At 38.3% G+C, this 20200-nt stretch overlaps 1 protein-coding gene across 29 annotated transcripts in view; it reads left to right on the top strand.

Annotated features, from left to right (window-relative positions):
- The window catches only part of ESRRG (estrogen related receptor gamma), a 615477-nt gene that overhangs the window by 460326 nt on the left and 134951 nt on the right, over positions 1 to 20200 (top strand). For all 29 annotated transcript variants that reach the window (XM_038586153.1, XM_038586131.1, XM_038586130.1 and 26 more), the window contains one exon: positions 2795 to 2911. In XM_038586153.1, the coding sequence (XP_038442081.1) occupies positions 2795 to 2911 (117 nt within the window). The remainder of the gene's footprint in view (positions 1 to 2794; positions 2912 to 20200) is intronic.

Below are 20200 nucleotides of genomic sequence, written 5' to 3'. Positions count from 1 at the left end.
AATATTTTGTATTAAATTCAAGAGACTATAGAAATGTAGTGATTTTTTTTTTTAAATTAAGCTACTGACATAACCCGAAGCAGCCCTAGGAAGAGGCATGCAGCATGGATTCCAGGGGGACAGAATGGAGGCACAATGCCCAGTTAGGCGATAACTGCCATAGTCCAGGTGTGAGCTCACACATGCCTGATTGAGGTTCCTGTCAGAAGTGTGTTCTCATGGAGGAGGAGGATAGAATTTTCTGAGGAAGAGAAACTAGTTTGAAATGAGAGTGATGTGTGTGTGTGTGTGTGTGTGTGTAGGTGGGAGAGAGATGGTGGGGAGAAGTTATCAGCATTGGGTTAAAATGCGGGTCAGGCTTTAATACTGGAAAGTAAGCAAAGTTAGGACTTCATACTGACTTTTTAGGCAAAAGGAGGCAAGAAATGCTGTTTGGAAACCATTTTTTCCCTAACTAGTTATTGTTCAGCTCTTTCTAAGAAAGCAAAGACCAAGTTTCTTTTTAAATAAGTATAGGAAGAGGTGGGTAGAGTGAAAGGATCTGGTAATAGAATACTAATTAACCCCTAGCAAATTACTAGTAATACTCCCTGGATGCAAAATACATTTTTCAGTGATGGTTTAAGAAACTCAGCAGTGAAAAATGGTTCATCTAAAGTTCAGACTCTAAATCCTTTTATTCTCAGCCATGACCCAGGCAGTCTGGTTCCTTTGACTTATCTGTAATTTTCTGGGTGTTAGTAATATATCTGAAGAAAGTGATGGTGTGTGCTTCTGTTGATGCAGTTAATATTACTCTTATTATTTAACCTCTTACTTTAAAAAGCAGTTGCTTCTATTATTATAAATGCCCTGAGTTAGAATGCTAATTGAGTCAAATAATTTTGATAGGCTTTTCTCAAATTATAATGCACAGTTTGTTTATATATATATATACATATATATATATATATATATATATACACACACACACACACACTTTTTTTTTTTTAGTCATGCATACTTAACCAATTTTCAGTAGTTATAAGTGGTTGGGTATTACTTCCTGTTGAATTAGCAGTTGCTGAGTAGTTGAGTCTTTGTACAATCCTGCAATCCACTAATGTGATATTTAATGAGGAGACATCAGTCTGGAGAAAGGTAGTCAATATAAATCAGTGTTTACAAAGTGTGATTAACTCTGAAATATTTCATCAATGCTGTGGTCCCAGGCAGACTCTATGCTAATTACTAGAATCTGCGCATGTTTCAGGGGACTTGGACGGACCCTGAGTATTGCAAACATGGAGCAGCAAAATTGCAATTATGCTCGGACCATCTCTGATGACAATTTATGCATTTGGTGTGATGACCTCCCCCTTCCCAAGAGGGCAATAAACAGAATGCATTTTCATTAAGATACTAATGCACTTAATCACAAGGGGAAAGGGTTAGGAAGTAAGGAAAGACCTTCAAGCGCTATGTGACAGAGCTGATAGGGGAGAGAGGCTCTATTTTAAAGGCAGCTTCTTTACAAAGCTGTAGGCAGCCCCAGAGCACATCCTACACACTGTCATTGGCGTTAATTGAAAAAAAAAAAAAAAATTAAAGTTTGGATCTTCTTCTGGCTACATATTTATCAACTTCAAATGTGTAAGTACCACCATAAGTAATATCAACGGACATTAAAAATATAGTTTCATAACAGTTTATTTTTATTTATGACACTTCCATGGAGCTTGATTGTTTGGAATTCATTATGCAAATAAGGTAACAAACAAATAAGGTGATGATGGTCATCATCACCATCCTCCTCCTCCTCCTCCTCCTCCTCAATAAGTATTTACTCAGCAGAGATCTGTGTTGTAAATCCCGGGTAGGTGTTGCTACAAGAGCCATGTCATTTCAGTCCCTGCCCTCTAGGAGCTTACTGTAAGGCCCCGGATTAGCCTGCTGATCATTTTTCACGGTGGGGTTTATGCTGTTTAGTGTCAGAAAGACAATAAGCCCGATACATTGGAACATTAGTAACCAAAAGAAATCCAGGATTGATGATACAAGACTGTGGTTGTGATGTTCATGCTTTTATGGAAATAATTTGCTTTGAAATTTCTTTTAGATTCTAAAATTCTGGAAGATTGTTATTTTGCGTGGATAGACTAAGCGTAATGTTTTATTTTATTTTACTATTTTATAAAGATTTTATTTATTTATTCATGAGAAACACAGAGAGAGACACAGAGACATAGGCAGAGGGAGAAGCAGGCTTCATGCAGGGAGCACGATGTGGGACTCAGTCCTGGGACTCTGGGATCACACCCCGAGCCAAAGGCAGACACTCAACCGCTGAGCCACCCAGACGTCCCTAAGTGTAATGTTTTAGAGGCTAACTTTACACTTAATCTTAATCTTTTGAGATACTTTACCATGTATCTTCCAATTATTCAGTGCCTCTTTTTTTTTTTTTTTTTTTTTAAGAGAGAAAGAGAGAGAAAGGAGGGCAGGGGGTGAGGAAAGAGAGAATCTTAAGTGGTGGGCTCGATCTCAAGACTGTGAGGTCATGATTTGAACCAAAATCAAGAATCGGACACTTAACTGACTGAGCCACCGAGGCGCCCCTATTCAGTGCATCTCCAGTGGTTGCCACAGAGCATCCAGCTTCATGACATTTATGACATCCTAATGAACCTCATGTGACTTTTTTTTTTTTTTTGAGTGGGGAGGCAGGAATAACAGAGTGGGTATTGCCTCTGGGTTGCTCACATTTCCTGGGTTTTGAAAATCTAACTGCTTTTCTTCAAACTCTATGTTTTAGGTAATATAGAATATAGCTGCCCTGCCACGAATGAATGTGAAATCACAAAGCGCAGACGTAAATCCTGCCAGGCTTGCCGCTTCATGAAGTGTTTAAAAGTGGGCATGCTGAAAGAAGGTAAGGCGTGTTTCTAGGGGCCCTGTGCTTTTGGTTAGGAGTGGAGGGAAGGGTGTATACAGGGATTTACAGAAATGCTAAAGACACCAGGAGAAGAGGGGGTCGCTGTAAGCTCTCTGAATCCGATGGCAAAATACATCTTTACACCTGAGTTTTCTGATATGTCCTGGCTACCTGCTTGACATCAACAGGAAGGGACAAGGTAGGAATCATCCGATGTGCAGCTAAACCCCACCAGGTATGCTTGGTAGTTCTAGATTCCTTTCATCTGTACCAGTTGCAGAAGGCGAAGGACAAAGAATATACCAAGAGGCTAGTCCTTGTCTTTTGTGTTTCTTCTCACTTCTAAGTTTGCAGACAGATTTTCCCTTCCATCGTTACTGAGATATAATTGACAAATAAAAATTGTGTATGTTTAAGGTATGTGACTTGATGTTTTGATATTCATATGTGTTGTAAAATAATTGCCGCAGTCAAGCTAATTAACATCATTTCATATTGTCACCACTTTTTAAAAAAATTAATTTTAGGTTTAAAGCACTCTTTATTTTTTTTTTCCAATCTTTTATTTTGGACTTATGTTCTATTATAAAGAACCTATAATAATGATACTGAAGTTGTTGCTTTCGCTAAGGGATAACACCAACAAACACAGAATAATAACAGTGACCATGTATTCAGTTATGGCCTGAGTTTACCCACCTACCAAGTAGTAGAAGCCAGAACTAAACACAGACAGATCCTAGAATTCAATTACTTCTTCCCCCCATATCCAAGGTCCTGAAATATTTTTATATCTCAGCATGTCCAATGAAATTAACATTTTAGCTTGGGAGCTAGAAAGAAATCATTCTTTTCTTTGGAAGGCCTACATGTGTTTTTGTTTTGTTTTTAAATACATCTCCGTCTATGTGTATGTTTTTGTAGATGTGCATTTTTTATGGCTTTTAGATCTTCCTATCTCTTTCTCTTCAGAAAATTTACCAGAGTTTAAAATAAATATGATACTTTTATAAAGTAAAAATGAATATGCAGTAATCAAAGTTTGAAAGAAAATTAGGTAAATTACATTTAAATATACTGCTTCTGTTGAGTCATAACATACGCTTTGTTCATGGAGTTGGTCCTATTAGTTTATATATTTGCTGTTACTGAAGACCTCTGACTTTTTTTTTTTTTTTTGATCTCTGACTTTTTAACATGTAAATCCAAATAGATCCAAGTGTTTATTCCTGAAGAACAAACTGGAACTTCAATTAGGTATGGCATTCCTAGATCTCCTCATTTTTCCTGGTTTGTTCTTAATTATGATTTTTCCTGTTAATAATGTCATAGGAAGATGAGTGGATAAGTTATATTTGGGTATGTGGAATTCATGCCCCATTTCTCCACTCTTTACTGGACCAATAAAGAGCTAACTCTTCATTGACAAGGAACATAGAGAAGATTCTCTCAAATTCTTCTCATCTCTGACTCTCCTCTTCAGCCCTGGTGTGGGTGACGGGAAAGCTATAAACAAAGAGCACATAACTTTATAATTAAAGCCTTACGAAAAGATGACACCAGATGTATTGTCAAGTAAAAAATAGTAGAAGGGAGATGTGCATTTGTGATGGGATATACATGGAGAAGTGGAAGGAAGGAATATATAAGGATTGGGGACAGTGGGATACCATGAATATGCTGAGGAGGGGAGGTACTTTCCCTTTTCACTATATAGCCTTTGGCACCATTAGGATTTTTCTTTTTCTTTTTCTTTTTTTTTTAAAGATTTTATTTATTTATTCATGAGAGACCAAGAAAGAGAGAGAGAGGCAGAGACATAGGCAGAGGGAGAAGCAGGCTCCATGCAGGGAGCCCGATGTGGGACTTGATCCCAGGTCTCCAAGATCACGCCCTGGGCTGAGGGTGGCGCTAAACCCCCAAGCCACCTGGGCCGCCCACCATTAGGATTTTTCATAGTTGCTATATTTAGGTTTATAATCCACTTGCTAAATATTTATTAAGTTTCTCCAGTGAGCCAAGCACCGTTCTAGGCTCTAGTGGTACAGCAGTGAGAAAGTTGGATATGGTTGTTCTTGCTAGAGAAAAACCTTACATAGAAATGCCAGTGGGACAGTTTTGAAAAAGGAAAACATATAGATAAGAGCCCAAACATTATGACCCAATCCACAGGATGAGGAATTTGCTTTTAGTTAGGATGATGGTGATAGCTTACTTCTTTTGAGGTTGAAAGCTTTATCTTCGTAATTGCCTTAAACACTATAGCAGAGTAGCAAACCAAACCTAGTTTACAAAAAAATAATAAGTTATTGATGGTCCATTTTTGATCGTTATATTGCCACTTACTTGAGCTGTAGAGAACCACACTAAAGTTATGCTCATTCCAGAAGGGTTAATTAAAAGCTGGGAGTTGAATAGTTTTCAAAGAGCAAACCCATTTTTGTAAAAGTGTTACAAGAGTAATATATCAATTAGCACTTTGAATTGATGTGTCCTAGATGTGGATTTTATTTTAAAAAAACTAAAGTGCATGGAGATATATCTCCGTTTCCAGGTTGGTAGAGTTTTGTGACTCATTTAATCTTACTACTGTGATTTACTCAACTCCTTGCATTTCCAGGTTTATGGACAAAATGAAAAAAAAAAATGTGTCCCCTAAATAATTTCCCCCATTGTAGGTTTTAAGCAGGAGCAATCTTGAAGGATGGTTAGAGTGATCAAGGAGGTGTGAACTGTGTTTAATTAAACATTGTTGGTGAAAGAAATGGGCCGGCGCTTATCTGTTATTCACACCTCTTCAGTTGCTGTTATCAAGCCTTTGGAGGGTCTGTTTTCAAGGGAATTGCTGCTGTTGCTGATATACTCAAATAATAATTTATTTCCCTTTACTTCCTTATGCCCACTTTGATGGGAAAAATACCAGTTCTCTAAGCCCCTCCCCCAAAAGGATGGCTATGAGTAAATACAGAATATTCCTTTTCTTTTGTACTTAAAAATGCAGTGAAATATTACATTACACCCTGCATATAAATGCACGATTATGTTTGGCCATCTCCTTGGCTCAGGACTTGCCTCCTCAGCCTGGAGAGAATGATACTGTCTTAAATGTATCTTTATGGATGGAGAGGGATTTCGGTCCCATGCAGTATGTCAGAGATCATGATGTAGTAAATCTATTCAAATGTAAACCTGTTCAATTCAATTACCAGTCCATAATAAAATTTGCTGCTACAACCCCCGTGTTGACCACAGCAGTCCATACAGGCTGATGGCACAGCAGGGCTGGAAATTGACAGACAAAATCTATTTAAACAAAAAAACAACATTAGTTGTAGAATCTCAGATGAAATCAGATTTCAACAGCTTTGATGGGAACCTTCTTTCCTTTAACAGGTATTTTTATTCAACTAGCCAAATACGTCTTAGATAAAGTGCTGCCTGAGGGAAATAAAAGAAGTTTTCATTAGAAAGGTGGTTTATAGAAAAATGAGACTTCACTCTTTTAAAAACAATAATCCCTAGTTTAATTGACCGATATTTCTACTAATGATGTAGGATGGCAAAGAGAAGTGATGGCGTAGTGGGCAAACAATTCTAGTTGTATCACATTGTGCATAATTAAATTCTTACAAGATAGGCCTTCTTGTTAGCCAGTCAGAATTATGTCTGAATGGACTACGTTTGATTTTAACATTAGAATTTTTGAGTCAAAAAAAAAAAAAAAGAATTTTTGAGTCAAGAAATCGTTACCATTTGAAATAAACAATTGGTTATGTGGAGAAAATGACAAAATGTCACAAAATTAAAAAAAAAAAAACCTTCAAGAAGTTAAAAAAAATGATAGCTTGTTCAAATCCCAGTGGTTGCACCATTCTACAGCCTGAGAAATCCCCTTTTCTTTTTTGGGGCTCTACTTTGCTGGCAAGCCTCCCGCATTAGTTTTTCAGCATTATGCCATACTGTATGTCAGAGAAAACCCATCTATTACAAGATATCTGGTCTCAACATTCCCTTTTCATTTTTTTCAGGTATTGCTTATTTGAAGGAAAAAACAAGAACTAATCAAGGTGCACCTATAAATCTGGTCAAGATTTATTTTTATTTTGATCTCTCTCCTTGGTTATTTAAAGGCTATTGCAGACATACTGGTTGGGTTTACTCTCTGTCAGTGGCAAACAGAGACATTTTATGAAAGCAATAATTATTTTATTTAGGTATAGAATTCACTGATCGAAGGATTGAAGGGCCTTTTGCTGTTTATTGGTATGATGGGTTTCACCTTGGCAACTCAAGTATTTTTCTTTGACTCTTGTAGATGAGAGCAAGGCACTCATGTTTATACACAGCATTATATTCTCTAGGATGGCCAGCCTGCATGCCAAAGTAGAGAGGAATCAAGGAAGCATGGAGGACAGGACAAAAAAAAAAATGCTTTCACTTTTTCTTTTTTCTTTTTTAAAAAAGGTTACTTAAACCTTTCTGATCTTCCCTTTTCATCATCTATAAAATGATGGTAGCAATAGTAGAATTTGCAAATGAAATATTGTGAGTATCCAGTAAGAAATTGCATGGTAAGTGCTTAGAATACCATGTGGTGTAGAAGAAGAACCAAATCAACATTACCTATTGTTGCTAGAGACAATAAGGGTCAAGCTGTGGGGTCAGGTGGACCTAGATTCTAGCCCAGCTCTACTACCTCCTGGACCTGGGCAGTGTACAGAACCTGTAAGACCCGCATCAGCCTATTTATTTGTGACCATGGGACCTAAGATAGAACTTACCTTGTAAGGTTTTTGTAAAACTGATAGAGCTAATTAATATAGACACAGGGTCTGGCACATGGTTAGAGGGTGACACTATAAGATAGAATCTGGATATATTACATTGCCCTGCTGGACTACAACGAATTCATGTAAATTTTGTTTTTTGGCAACATCAATGACCTTAGGGGTCCTTTTCAGACTTTTCATAGAAACATCAATAGGTGAAAATTTGTCCCAAAATTTCACAAGGAAATATAGTTTTTTGGGTTTTTTGTTTGTTTTTAAGTAAGCTGCATGTCTAGCATGGAGCCCAACACAGGGTTTGAATTCATGACAATGAGATTTGAGACCTGAGCTGAAGGGTCAGAGGCTTAACCCACTGAGTTTTTAATATCTACCCTTAGGTCAAGCAAAGAAAGACAACAGTGTAAAAAAGGAAAAAAGGGACTTCAAGTCAAGCAGAACGTTTTATCAATAAGAGCATGGATAAAGAATGCCTTTGATTATTGATTGAGCTATAGAAAGAAAGGCTTATTCCTTTGTCTGTCAGAAAAAAAAAATGGACAAATCACCTGTATTTTAAAATGTGCAAGAAGAAGAGTAAGAATTCTACTAATCTCATAAGTACACTAAATTGTACTAAGGAAATTTTGATAGCAGAGCATCATGGAAAAAAATTGAGAGGACGGACTTAAGTTTTAGTACATCTGCATAAATATTAACTGAGCTTCTCCGATGTGTCTGGAAAAATGCCACGTTTTAGCTTTTAATTTGATTTTTCAATTTTTTTTTTTATTTTTCCACTACCTAGCATGGTGATTTTGGGGAAATCCAAAAGAGCTCTGTCTTCATTTCCACATGTGCAGGGGAGCACTTAGACTGCCTTTTTTCTCATCCCTTCTATTCTAATAGACATTTTATTTAGAAAATGATATAATGTATATTAGTATAATGGAAACATTATACTAATATAGACACAGAGATATCTGTAATTTTGATGATGATGTCGATGAAATCCGTGAGGGGAGTCAAACCATAGGAACTAGATTTGTAGACTTGGCTAGTGAGTTGTGCTCTTTTGTACATTTTGTCTTAACTGGGTAATTCTTTGGATGCTTTTCATTTTTTCTGGAAAAGCAGGAAGTATGTTATTTTTGCCACAGTTAATAGAAGTGAGAGTTGAAGGAACAGTGGAGCGATCAATAGATGTTTAAATACTTAGGAAATGAGCTCTTGCATTTTTGCCTATGTTTGAAAAAATTTTCCTCTGTATTCCCTCACAGTCCCTACCATCTCTTGTCAATATATTGAAGAGCAGTCAGTCAGTAGAGTTTTATTTCTGTGAGCTCTGGAATCTCATCACAGATTGCTGTATCGCTACCAGTCAGATTTATCTGAAGTTTTGTTGTTATATTTTTAAAATAAAAATATTGACATAAATAGGAGAGGAGAAGAACAGGTTTATCTAATTTTAGATCCTTTGAAATACTTCCTAAGGGGGGGGGGGAGAATGAGTCATTAAAGCTAATAAAACTAATAACATAGTTACATGTTTTATTGATAAGCACATGTGCTTTTCATATTTGAATTGACATTTTTAAAGTAAGCTTCTGTTGCAGAGGTGCTTATTATTTCCCTTTACTTTTTAAAGTCTAAGAAATACAAGCCTGGAGATTCCGGGTAGGCACTTTAAACGATGTGTTAGAATTGTGAGTCTTCCTCTTTAGGATAAAGTCAAAGCAGAAGCTGGGAATCAGCATTTGGAATCAGCCACCATTCAGTGTGGAAAGGGCACAGGATATTAAGGTTCCATTATCACCTTAAAGCCTCACTCAGTAGATAAAAGCGGGACCCTGCGAAGGGGATTCTCATTAATCAGATGAGGAATCCAAGGCTCAGAGAGTTTCAGTGACTTACTCAATGACCCATTGCAGATAGAGTGGGAATGGGATTAGAAGTCAGGTACGTCACCTTTCAGGCTCTGTATCTCTATCAAGCTTTGTTGCAGTCCTGGCCAAACGAAGGTATTTTCCTGCTCCAGCCTCGGGTTGATTGCCCACAGTCTCAGCACAGCAGGCAGGTAGTGGCCTGACATATTCATTGGGGGTGGAAGACATGGGAAGGAGTCCTGGTGCTCTCAGGAAGCAGCAGAGCTTGTGGCTTTGACGAGGGGTTTGTGTCGAAGCTATAAGTGACATTCATTAAGAGGGGACTTTTCCTTAGGATTCTGATCTTGGAAAACCAAGCTTTTCTCACTTGGGGTTTGAGGAGGCCACTGAAGATACAGATGGTGGTGGGGATCGGTCCAGAAGAAGTCATTACAGAATAGCTAAGCAGCTAGAGCATTGGGCTGACTGTGAGCTGGAGAAGGCTCTCTGCTCTAGAAATTTCGGAGGTCAGAATGTCAGAGTTTAAGACCCTGCACGGAACAAGACATTTAAGTCCATTTTGTTTTGGTCAGACTGAGGTAGTGTCTGCCTCTGGATACCAGGTCCCCAGGGAAAGCAGTTAAACTCAAGAAGCATGAGGATCTAGAATTATCTTTTATTTTCATTCCTGAGTGGATCTCCAGTATCTTAAAAGAATCCTGTCATCTATGCCCTGCTTAAATCTCAGCTAGATAGACCATTGCCAGTCACTCTAGAATGGAAGGCCCAGGACGTCTTTTGCTCTGACTCATGAATTCCTAGAACTGACCTAATGTTTAGGAAGAAATGGTAACAGCATAGAGGTTCTCTTCTGCATTGGAAGAGTCTTTATCCAGAGGCCCTATTTTTTTTTTTTTTCTGATCTATCTCATCACAATCCATGGGGTATACTTCCAATTTCTACTTTTTAGTTTAGAGAAGGCATGTGTGTGTGCACATATATGCATGTATATGACACAGAACAAAAATTATGCATTTATTCATTTAGCTGCCATGATAGCTCTTCAGTCAGTTGTCTTGAGCCCCCAGGATATAAAGAAAAATCATCCCAGAACTGTTTTCCTGCAACCACAGTTTGTGTCTTGATATATATATGGCAGTGGGAACTCGGAGAGTCTTCTGGGTTTACCCTATCAGCAGGATAGCAAAGAGCAACTTAACTTGTCTAATTACCCTTCTGTTTCATATCTTCTGTTTTAACAAAATGTTCATTTAAAGGGTGTAGCATTTTCCAGGTAGGTTCTCTTTAAAAAATAGAAAGCTACTCCGGGTCGTTTAGTAACAAGCTGATTTGTTTTTGCTTACTTAAAGAACCTGCTTAGCACAAATTATCCTAACAAAATATCTTTTGTAAAAACCCTCTGAAGAAGACATTGCCAAGGTGATTTTTTTTTTTTCCTCAAGTCTAATATCATTATGCTGCCAAGTCGAAAACAGAAATTATTGGTAGGGAAATTTGGGTTCCTACTGCCTTCAAAAAGCAGAACAAAGAAAAGGAGAAAGCTTTAATGGTATTCAAGGAAAATATTTCTGTGTTAGATGACAGTTAATAGAACTGCATTGACCTCACTGGTATTTCTTGCACTCTCTGTTGTAATATTATCCTAAGAAGCTCCCTCATTAATGCAGAGTATTGAACAAAACTCCCAAGTTATAATATAAGCAATAGTAAAGAGCACCTTCTTTGTGAGCTTTGTCCTGACATGAAGCCGTTTGGGAATATATTTAAGTGCCACAAAAAGTTATTTCATGTACAGATACTGCATTACCAGATGGTGATGTTTTGGTCATGCTTTGTTGATAGGAAACTTGAACAGTCTGTCTCAAAATGAATAGGAAAGGTTTTAGAGGTAAGGGGGTAAGAACATAATTCTTGGGAACTCAATATGCATTAGGCTATGTGCTATATGCTTTAGTTAGGTTTTTTTTGTTTGTTTGTTTTTTTGTTTTTGTTTTTTTTTTTTTGCTATTCCTTACAGTGACCCCCAGAGGTGGGTATTTCCCCATTTCGCAGAGGAATGAAAGCTTGGAGAGATAATGTTACTTGCCAGAGTTCTCACAATGCACAATAAGCGACTGGATTTTATGGCAGGCCTTCTGGTTCTTACTGCCTGTGCTCTGTATTTGTTTAATACATTTTGTCTTTGTGAACCAGAGTAATATTCAAGTATATATTTAGCTTGGGATTCTTCAGAGGCTATGGGTATTTGGGAGACGCTGAGCTCTTAAAAGATTATTTAAGTCAACCATTTATTTAATTTTATTTATTGTGTGTGTGTATTTTTTAAAATATATTTTTATTCAAATTCAGTTTGTCAACATATAGTATAACACCCAGTGCTTTTCTTATTTAAGTCAACCATTTTAAAAAATCGGGATTCAAAATAAATAAATAAATAAATAATAAATAAATAAAATAAAATAAAATAAAAAATCGGGATTCATTACATCGCTTTGAGTTATTCATTTAATGTTCAGCGCTGTGTTGGAAGGCAGGTAAGTTTCCCATCATTGTGAGAGATGTAGAGAACAAGTTCAAGTTATCAAGTGGGGTTTGGACTAGAATATATTTTATGGTCACTTCCCATTCTGAGATTCTTGAAATCCCAGCATAAAGTTTGGAATAACTCGGCCAGTTTAAACTGTATGAATAAACATCAGAGGCACCTAAGCTGTTCAATTCGTGGGAATCCTACTTCATGGGTCTGTGTTTTTGTCAAACAGTGTGTGACATCTTATATAAATCCACGTTAGGGCATAGAGGAACATTTTGGCATAGGTTTACATTCCGGCTCCAATTTTTTTGAACTTCAGGACTAAATTCCTTATAAATTTTGCATTTGTAGAGAGGAATGGCTTTGATTTCCTGACTCTGAGCACCATTTGCCTCTGTTGTTTTGAGGATATGGCCATAGTGGACCACTGGAGTATTATAATCTTATCTGTTATATTTATGGGGGAAAATTGAAGTACCAAAGTTTTAAAGATTTGTCCATGATTCTGTATATAATCCATGTGGACCCTAGGCTGTCACATACTCCCTGTGCGCATGTGGTTCTCGGGAACAATTCTGTATTTATTTATTTCTGAAATATAGCAGTTACATTAGAAATGAAGTAGATTCTCTCTTGTGGACTTTCCAAATGCATCACCAAGAATCTATCCTGGTTGCATTTGGGCTAGAGAGGACAGAAAGATTGAAATGGTGAGAAAAGGTTCTTTTAGCTCCCTTCCTCCTGCTTTAATTGGAATACTATTAAAAGTTAATCATTTATTTGATTGTCTCCATTTGTCATTTCCATTTGTGAACTTGAAATAGAAGCTGGCATTTATCTAATATGCTACTAATTTTTTCTTTTTATTCCTTTTGGATTATAAGAAGTTCCCAGTGGATTTAACCCCTGGGTGAGGGGAGGAACCCTGTTTCCACATTTGCTCATCCACACAGAGTGCAGTGACAGCACCAGCACCGTGTGTGGTGGGGAAGGGGGAGGGGAGCCCCCAGCCTGCCAGGACTCTGATGTGGAATTTCTTCCTACCGGCCTCCAGACAGCAGATTTTTGTTTCTTTCCACCAGTGCACACATACCTCGACGTGGCATCGATGTTCATGGCTTTGTGTTTATTTAACGTAAAGGAATTCTTGTATACAGTTGAATCAGGCCCATTTCATTCAGGCACCATTCCCGACTTGTTAGCCACCTTCTTAGTTAAGATTGTGCTGAGTGCGGCTCTGTCTATATTATTCGGGTATCAAACATGATTTTTGTTCATTCCTAAGTCTCCCTCGAATGAAAGTGAGTGCTGGTCGTTTCTTGAAAGATTGTTCTATAGTTTTGCCTCTCTCTCTCTTAGTAGGTTGTAGAGCCACCAACCAGCTTCCCTAAGGCAAGCTGTCTGCAAAGGAACAAGCCAGCTGGCTTGGCCAAGGTTGATCAATGATGAGAGGCAGGCTGGGTTCCAGGTTCACAAAAGCCACTCAGTGGAGAGTAGGTCAGCGGCTTCCCCAAAGCCAATTAGCTGGCAGAAACCTGAGGTGCCTGGTGCTAGCCAAATTCCCTGAGCCTGATGGTACTGGTGGGGAGTCCATCCTTGGGCTTCCTGGCAAACCAGACTTAAGTGAATGGCAGATTGTGCTATTTGAGAGCCAGTGTGGCTTTATGGCTACTAGAACAAATATCAGGGACCCGTCACTCCCACTCAGTTTCACCCAAGTAGACCGCACAGCCCAGGCATAATAACTGATCCTCAGGTGCCAGGGGCTTCAGCTGATGATTTACATCATAAATTTATTTTTACCTGACTTTGGCTTTTTGAAGTTGAAATGGATAGGAATCATGCCATTAAAGGAGATTAACGTGGAATGGGTTTGGGAGGTAGGAAGGGCTATAGAGCTTTGATTTCTCCTATTTTTTAAAGTCCCAGTTGTAATAGGAGTGTTAGGATTTCTCTTCTTTTTTTAAAGTCCCAGTTGTAGTAGCTGCTGCCTTATAGCTGACTGTTGTGATAAGACAGGACCTATGGCAAAACCCAGAGGAAGGATTTCTTAGCAGATACTCTTTGGTTAACCTGTTTCTCCCAAGATTATGTATATCTGGGATTATAATCGTTTCCCTTACTTTTCTCAAGAATTACATGTTTAGCTATCATGCCTTTTCTACATCGGCTGCATAATCATACTTTGATTTTTTTTTATTTTTTTATTTTTTAGAGAGAGATAAAGCATGCATGTGCACGCGTGAGATGGGGAAGGGAAGAGGGAGAGAGAGAGACGCTCAAGCAGTCTCTGTGCTTATCATGGAGCCCTATTTGGGGCTTGATCCTATAACCCTGAAATCATGCCATGAGCTGAAATCAAGAGTCGGATGCTTAACTGACTGAGGTACTCTATAGGCTGCAGAAGTATGATCTTAAGATGCCTGGGCTATTTTACTAGATTTTTAGGTACATTGGGGATGTGGAGAATTTAAGGAGTAGAACATGTAAGAATAAGCTCATTGACATTACCTAGTTTAACTTAGCATGCATATATTTCTACTTAGATCTGTACCAATTTCTGGTTCTGTCCTGGAACTCCTGCCAGAATGTTACCCCCATTGGAAGCTAAGTCCATTTTGCCCAGCCTACCTCTTGCTTCTTAGCTGTGTATTTGCTTTAAGGTCACCTGAGCTCTTATTTAGTGGCTTCTCCCTAGACTGTCCATTTAATTTCCCCCAACGAAACTTCTCCCTCACATAACTTTTTGGGCCACACATATAACTTTTTCTCCTTCTCTTGAAAAAAAATATATTTTTTTTAATTTCAAAATTTCCTCTGAGAGCAGAATTTCTTCACAATTGTAGCAAGTTGCTATTTGGTGATTCCCAAGCTGATGACCTCCATAATTAGCCCCTCCCGACCCCCCATCTCCCATGAATTTACCTCTCTGCTCTCCTGGACATTTATCTCCATGCCTATTAGGTCTCTTTAGTATCAACATTATCATAATCATTAGTATATTTGAAGCCAATTAAATGGCAATTACTCTGACCTTAGCCAGTCTCAGGTTATTATCAATTCATGCATAATTTGGAAATATTTGGAAGGAAAGTGGATTCTTGTTTTATAGTCTAATCTGTGTAAATATTTCTATCTGCTACGTGAGAAATATACCCTGTTCTTTATAACACCTAGAGTTGGGGTCAGACTATTTCTCCAGGAATTGTCTTCTACTTACTTATGGATCCAGATGATACACAGTTTTCTAGCCCATCTCCAGATGTTTATCTATACATCTTTTATCCACTCATTCAATAAATGTTTTTTGATACATGGCTCTATACAACTCTCTTTATTAAGTGCCAGAGATTAAAAGTGAACTTGGCAGACCAGTTTCTGCCCTCATGGGGTATATGACCCATCATGGGCTTGATTACTTACAATCCTATAGATTTCTCCCCTTTCTGAATTTCACCACTATTTATATTCTGTTTCATACAACTTAGCATTTTAACATCATATTTTCCACGGAGGAAAGTAGAGTATAATGATAAGAAGCTTGGTGTCTCAGAAACTAAGTGTGTGAGTGTTGACTTGAGCCCCTGAAATGGGGTCTAATGTAACAAAAGAACTGAATTTTCTGCTGTAGTTAATTTTACGTAATTAGCCCAACATGGCTGGTGACTACCATATTGGACAGCGCAGAGAAATAGAATCTGGGTTCAATCCAAACTTTACTACTTACTAGCAGTGTTATCTCAAGTAAGTTAGTTACTTTACCCCTTTTTAAACCTTATCTGTGAAATGGGGGTTCTAATTATAATTGTATCAGAGATGGTTATTTTAAGGTTTAAGTCAGGGAATGGATGTAATATTCTTGTCACAGTGCAAGCAACAAGCACTCAGAAAATATTATTGGTATTCCTTTTTAGTATTCCATTAATCACTTAGTATGTCTCAGAGAGAAGCATAAACAACTTGAAAGCAGGGACTGTATTGTTTATATTTTAGTCCTCCATAACACTTAGCATAATAATGGTCACATAGTAGGTGCTCAATAAAATATAACTGCATTTTTTTTCTTTTTTAAGCCAACTTTACTAGACTTTCAGTTATGTTATTAAAATTTAAGTGCAGAAACAATTTTGTCACAGATAATGTTTTTAGAAACAATTTGTGATTTATCATCATATATAAATTACTTCCACATTTTCCTTTATATGTGCGTGACCATGACGGAATTGTATTTCAGAAGTCATGTTGTATTACATTTATGTTGAATACCCTGACAGTATAGCAATTGGGTATATCATAATGAGAAAGGAAAGAGGGAAGGAAGGAAGGAAGGAAGGGAGGGAGGAGGAGGAGGAGGAAGGAAGGAAGGAAGGAAGGAAGGAAGGAAGGAAGGAAGGAATATTGATTGTTTTTGTAACCCACCTTTCCCATAGATATTTGATAAATTGGTGAGTATAAATGGGAAGACTAAGACCTATTTGAAATAACTTGTATAAATAACTTGCATAAAATCAGACAAGTAGTAATGGTACAGCCAGGATTCAATCTGGATTTTTCAAACTCTGAAGCCGACCCATATGCTGTACTGATATTCCTAATGAAGTCCTTTGGTTCTCCTCTTAATTAATCTTACCAGTGTCAAGAGGTGAAATATTATTTCCCTCAGAGGGAAGCTTCAGGTCTCTGTTATTACTTCCTTTTGTGAGCAAGGAGACCTTTATTTCAGAGAATGGTTTTTGATTCTAGAGCTGCTAAAATTCCAGAATCATTCCTTATTGTAGATACTCTAAAACAGGGGGTCTCTGTGATAATGGGAACATTTTCTGATTCCTACAAAATATTGTTCTGTGCCAGAGCACAATATTATTCCTTGAAGTTCCTGTGTAGAATATTTTATACCTTTTTTTGGCAATGGTTTGAATCATGTTGGAGCTACTTCTATTTCTGAACAGTACCCTTTCCATGTAGACTATCATGGGCTATTGTTTAGAGGAAGAGATTGCCAGTGCCTAGCATCTGTCCCCGAGAGGCAGGCCAGGTCATTGTCTGATGATTTCATTTTACGTTTGTAGCAGAAAATTTCATGCTCTGCAGTCAACAGGTTCAGATTTGTGGTCTGTGAAGAAATGTATTTCTCAACAATTCCGTATGTGTCTGTAGGTCTCCCCAAAAGTCATTAATTAGGATCTGGAAAGGATAGTGTGGAAAAATAAAGCTTCCCTAATGGTGACAAAGTAGAGGGAACAGAAATTCAATTCAAATGTGGTGTGCCCAAGAAATGTTAAGAGAATCTCCTGGTTATCTCACACACTTTTTTATTTTATTTATTTTATTTTTTAATTTTTTGCTATTTGGTTTTGTGCTGCAGCAAAGAAAATCTATCAAAAGTTTTGTAAAGGTAGAAAAGAACAAAATCCCTCAGCTTTTACTAGTAATTATACTTCTATTTTCGTGCCACTGGGGGACTGGCCTCTTTGAAAGTTCTCAAGCTTATAAAGCTAGCAGTTCTTTTCTCCCTCACCTTTCTTAACTTGCAGTTACAGAATCTAACTAGCATCCTCAGTTAATGCATTGATTTTAACTGGAAACCCAGAAGGAGACAGTGCTGTAGTCAGCTGAACTCTTAAACAGTCCTGAGAGACCAGAGTCATTTGCACATCGGAAAACAGCTAATGGGCCGGAGAAGCAGGGGTTAGTAGCAGGGCCATTCCTACTGTCTCCTTTCCATCAGAGTGAGAGAGATCACTGATAAAAAGTCTTCCAATGTGAAGTGCTAAGGCACCTATATCTCAGTCTTTTTTTTTTTTTTTTTTTGAATTTTTACTTTCATTTTCCTTCATGGCTGGATATTTTAAAGAAGTAGAGACCTCAGGGGAGTGGAGGGAAGAATTAGGAATTGTTAGTTTCCTTTCACATTGCAAAAGTCCAATAAATAGATGTTTTAGGAAGGCACAGGCTTAATATATTTGCAAAATAAAGCTAGTACATCTGAAATTGTTGTATTAATCATTCCACGCAGCGCATTCGTTAAAAGTATGGGATTTGCTAATAGACAGCCTGGTGTTGCTGTTGTCAATTACTAGTGTGTTTTTTAATTCCTCTGGCCTCAGTTTCTCCATCTATAAAATAGTGGTGATAATAGTGATGACTCCCCTGCCGAGTTTGCTGTGAGGATTGAATACGATAATGTATTTAAAATACTTAGCATGGTTTCTGATAAATATAAGTCCTTGGTAAATGTTAGCTATTATTATTATTATTATCATCATCATCATTATTATTATTAGCATCATCATCCCTATTAGTTTGTTGTCCAATTGTTTAGGACACTGCTGAGCTAAACCAAAAAATGTATGAGCTGTGCTTGTTTTCAAATGTCATCTTCCCAGATTTTTTTTCCCCTCCACAACGACCAAGTGCTATGTTCACAGCAGGCCTGGGTTGTCTTCCCACTGCTGCTCTTCATGGCTCCCTGGGTCACAGGTCCCCAATAATGCTCTGTGTGACTCCAGCCCCAGACCCTTGCCGGTGTGCAGGAGATCCGAAGGTGACAGGCAGGGTCAGCAGAACCTGCCAGAATTACAGAGACCCCTCTGTGGATTGTGGGGGGACAGCAGGGAAAGTCTGTCATGGACCAGAAGCAAATGACCTTGAATTCATGGAATCACTTCTCATCCAGATCACTGCTAACTTTTTCCAAAGTCAAATTTATGGCATCTCCGGTTACTTTTGCACATGCTAATGTGTTCATTCAGTTCTGGCCTTTCAGGATAAAGAGTGTATGAGTCAGTGGTGAAGAAAGGACTTTTATCTCCACGTAGAACTTTTAACAAAAACTGTTCTGTTTTAGGTTGTTTTTTTTTTTTTTTTTTTTTTTTTTTGTGTGTGTGTGTGTGTGTGTGTGTGTGTTTAGATCTCTAAACATCTTTTTTTTTTATTTTTTATTTTTTTTTAAGATTTTATTTATTTATTTATTCATGAAAGACTGAGAGACAGAGAGAGAGAGAGCGCCAGAGACAAAGGCAGAGGGAGAAGCAGGCTCCATGCACCGGGAGCCCGATGTGGGATTCGATCCCGGGTCTCCAGGATCGCGCCCTGGGCCAAAGGCAGGCGCTAAACCGCTGCGCCACCCAGGGATCCCAGATCTCTAAACATCTTGAGTTTAAAATGGCAAGCTCCTTGGAACCTGTGAATTCTTCACTTGTCTTCTCAAGTGCTGCCTTGGAGCCATCATTCCGGCTGGGGAAGTAGAGAGCATAAATTGCTCCTGCATGGGGATGGTTCTCTGCCCTCCCCTCCTTCCCCGTTACCTACCTCCTTTCCACCCTCGGATTGACTCTCGAACATGAAATAAATGTCAGCACCTCGGAGTTCTGTATAGCACCTGTGCACACCTCTGCTGGTGTTGTGCCTATGCTCATGGCAGTGGTTCCAGTCCCCAAGTATGTTGGAAGGTTTGGCCCAGAAAGAGAGAGAGAGAGAGAGAGAGAGAGAGAGAGAGAGAAGGCAAAGAAGAAAAAGGAGGGAGGAGAGAGAATGTAGGTGAAACAAACAAGGAAAAATCAGGGTACTTGGTGCAGATGACTTGGTTCTCTGTTTCTCTTAAAATATGCTTTCTTTGACACATTTTCTCTTCTTTCTCTGTATATATGATGGTAAACTTGCAGAGTACCAGTGAGACTAGAATGACCTTCGAATCCTTCTGTAGGCCCCCCAAACCCTCGCCCAGGCCCCCAGTTTCCTTTTGGGGAAGGAGAGACTGTGTCAGCCCCCAGTCTGCGCTTCTACTGAATCGCCTCCTTGAGTAAGAGACTCTCCCCCTGGCCAGTCTGGTTACTAGGTGCACGCACTGCCTGTCGAGCTCTTCCTGCAATGGCTCGTCTCTAATTAAAGCACTTGCTATGAACGATTTTTAAGCACTGGAGCTTAATGAAGTTAGAAAAAGGATTTGGATGCAGTTTGTGAAGACTCGAAATTGTTTGAGTTTTTTCTCTAGGGAGAACTGTAAAGTCTGGAGGCATTTTGAATTACTTACAATGTATTCCATTTTGTTCTTTAAAAAATTTCTCTTTTAGTGGTGCATCGCTGAAAAAAGCCCACTGC

The sequence above is a fragment of the Canis lupus genome, chromosome 38 (assembly GCF_011100685.1).
Source record: "Canis lupus familiaris isolate Mischka breed German Shepherd chromosome 38, alternate assembly UU_Cfam_GSD_1.0, whole genome shotgun sequence".
In the NCBI taxonomy this organism is placed as follows: domain Eukaryota; kingdom Metazoa; phylum Chordata; class Mammalia; order Carnivora; family Canidae; genus Canis; species Canis lupus.
This window is presented reverse-complemented; position numbering and strand designations above follow the sequence as displayed.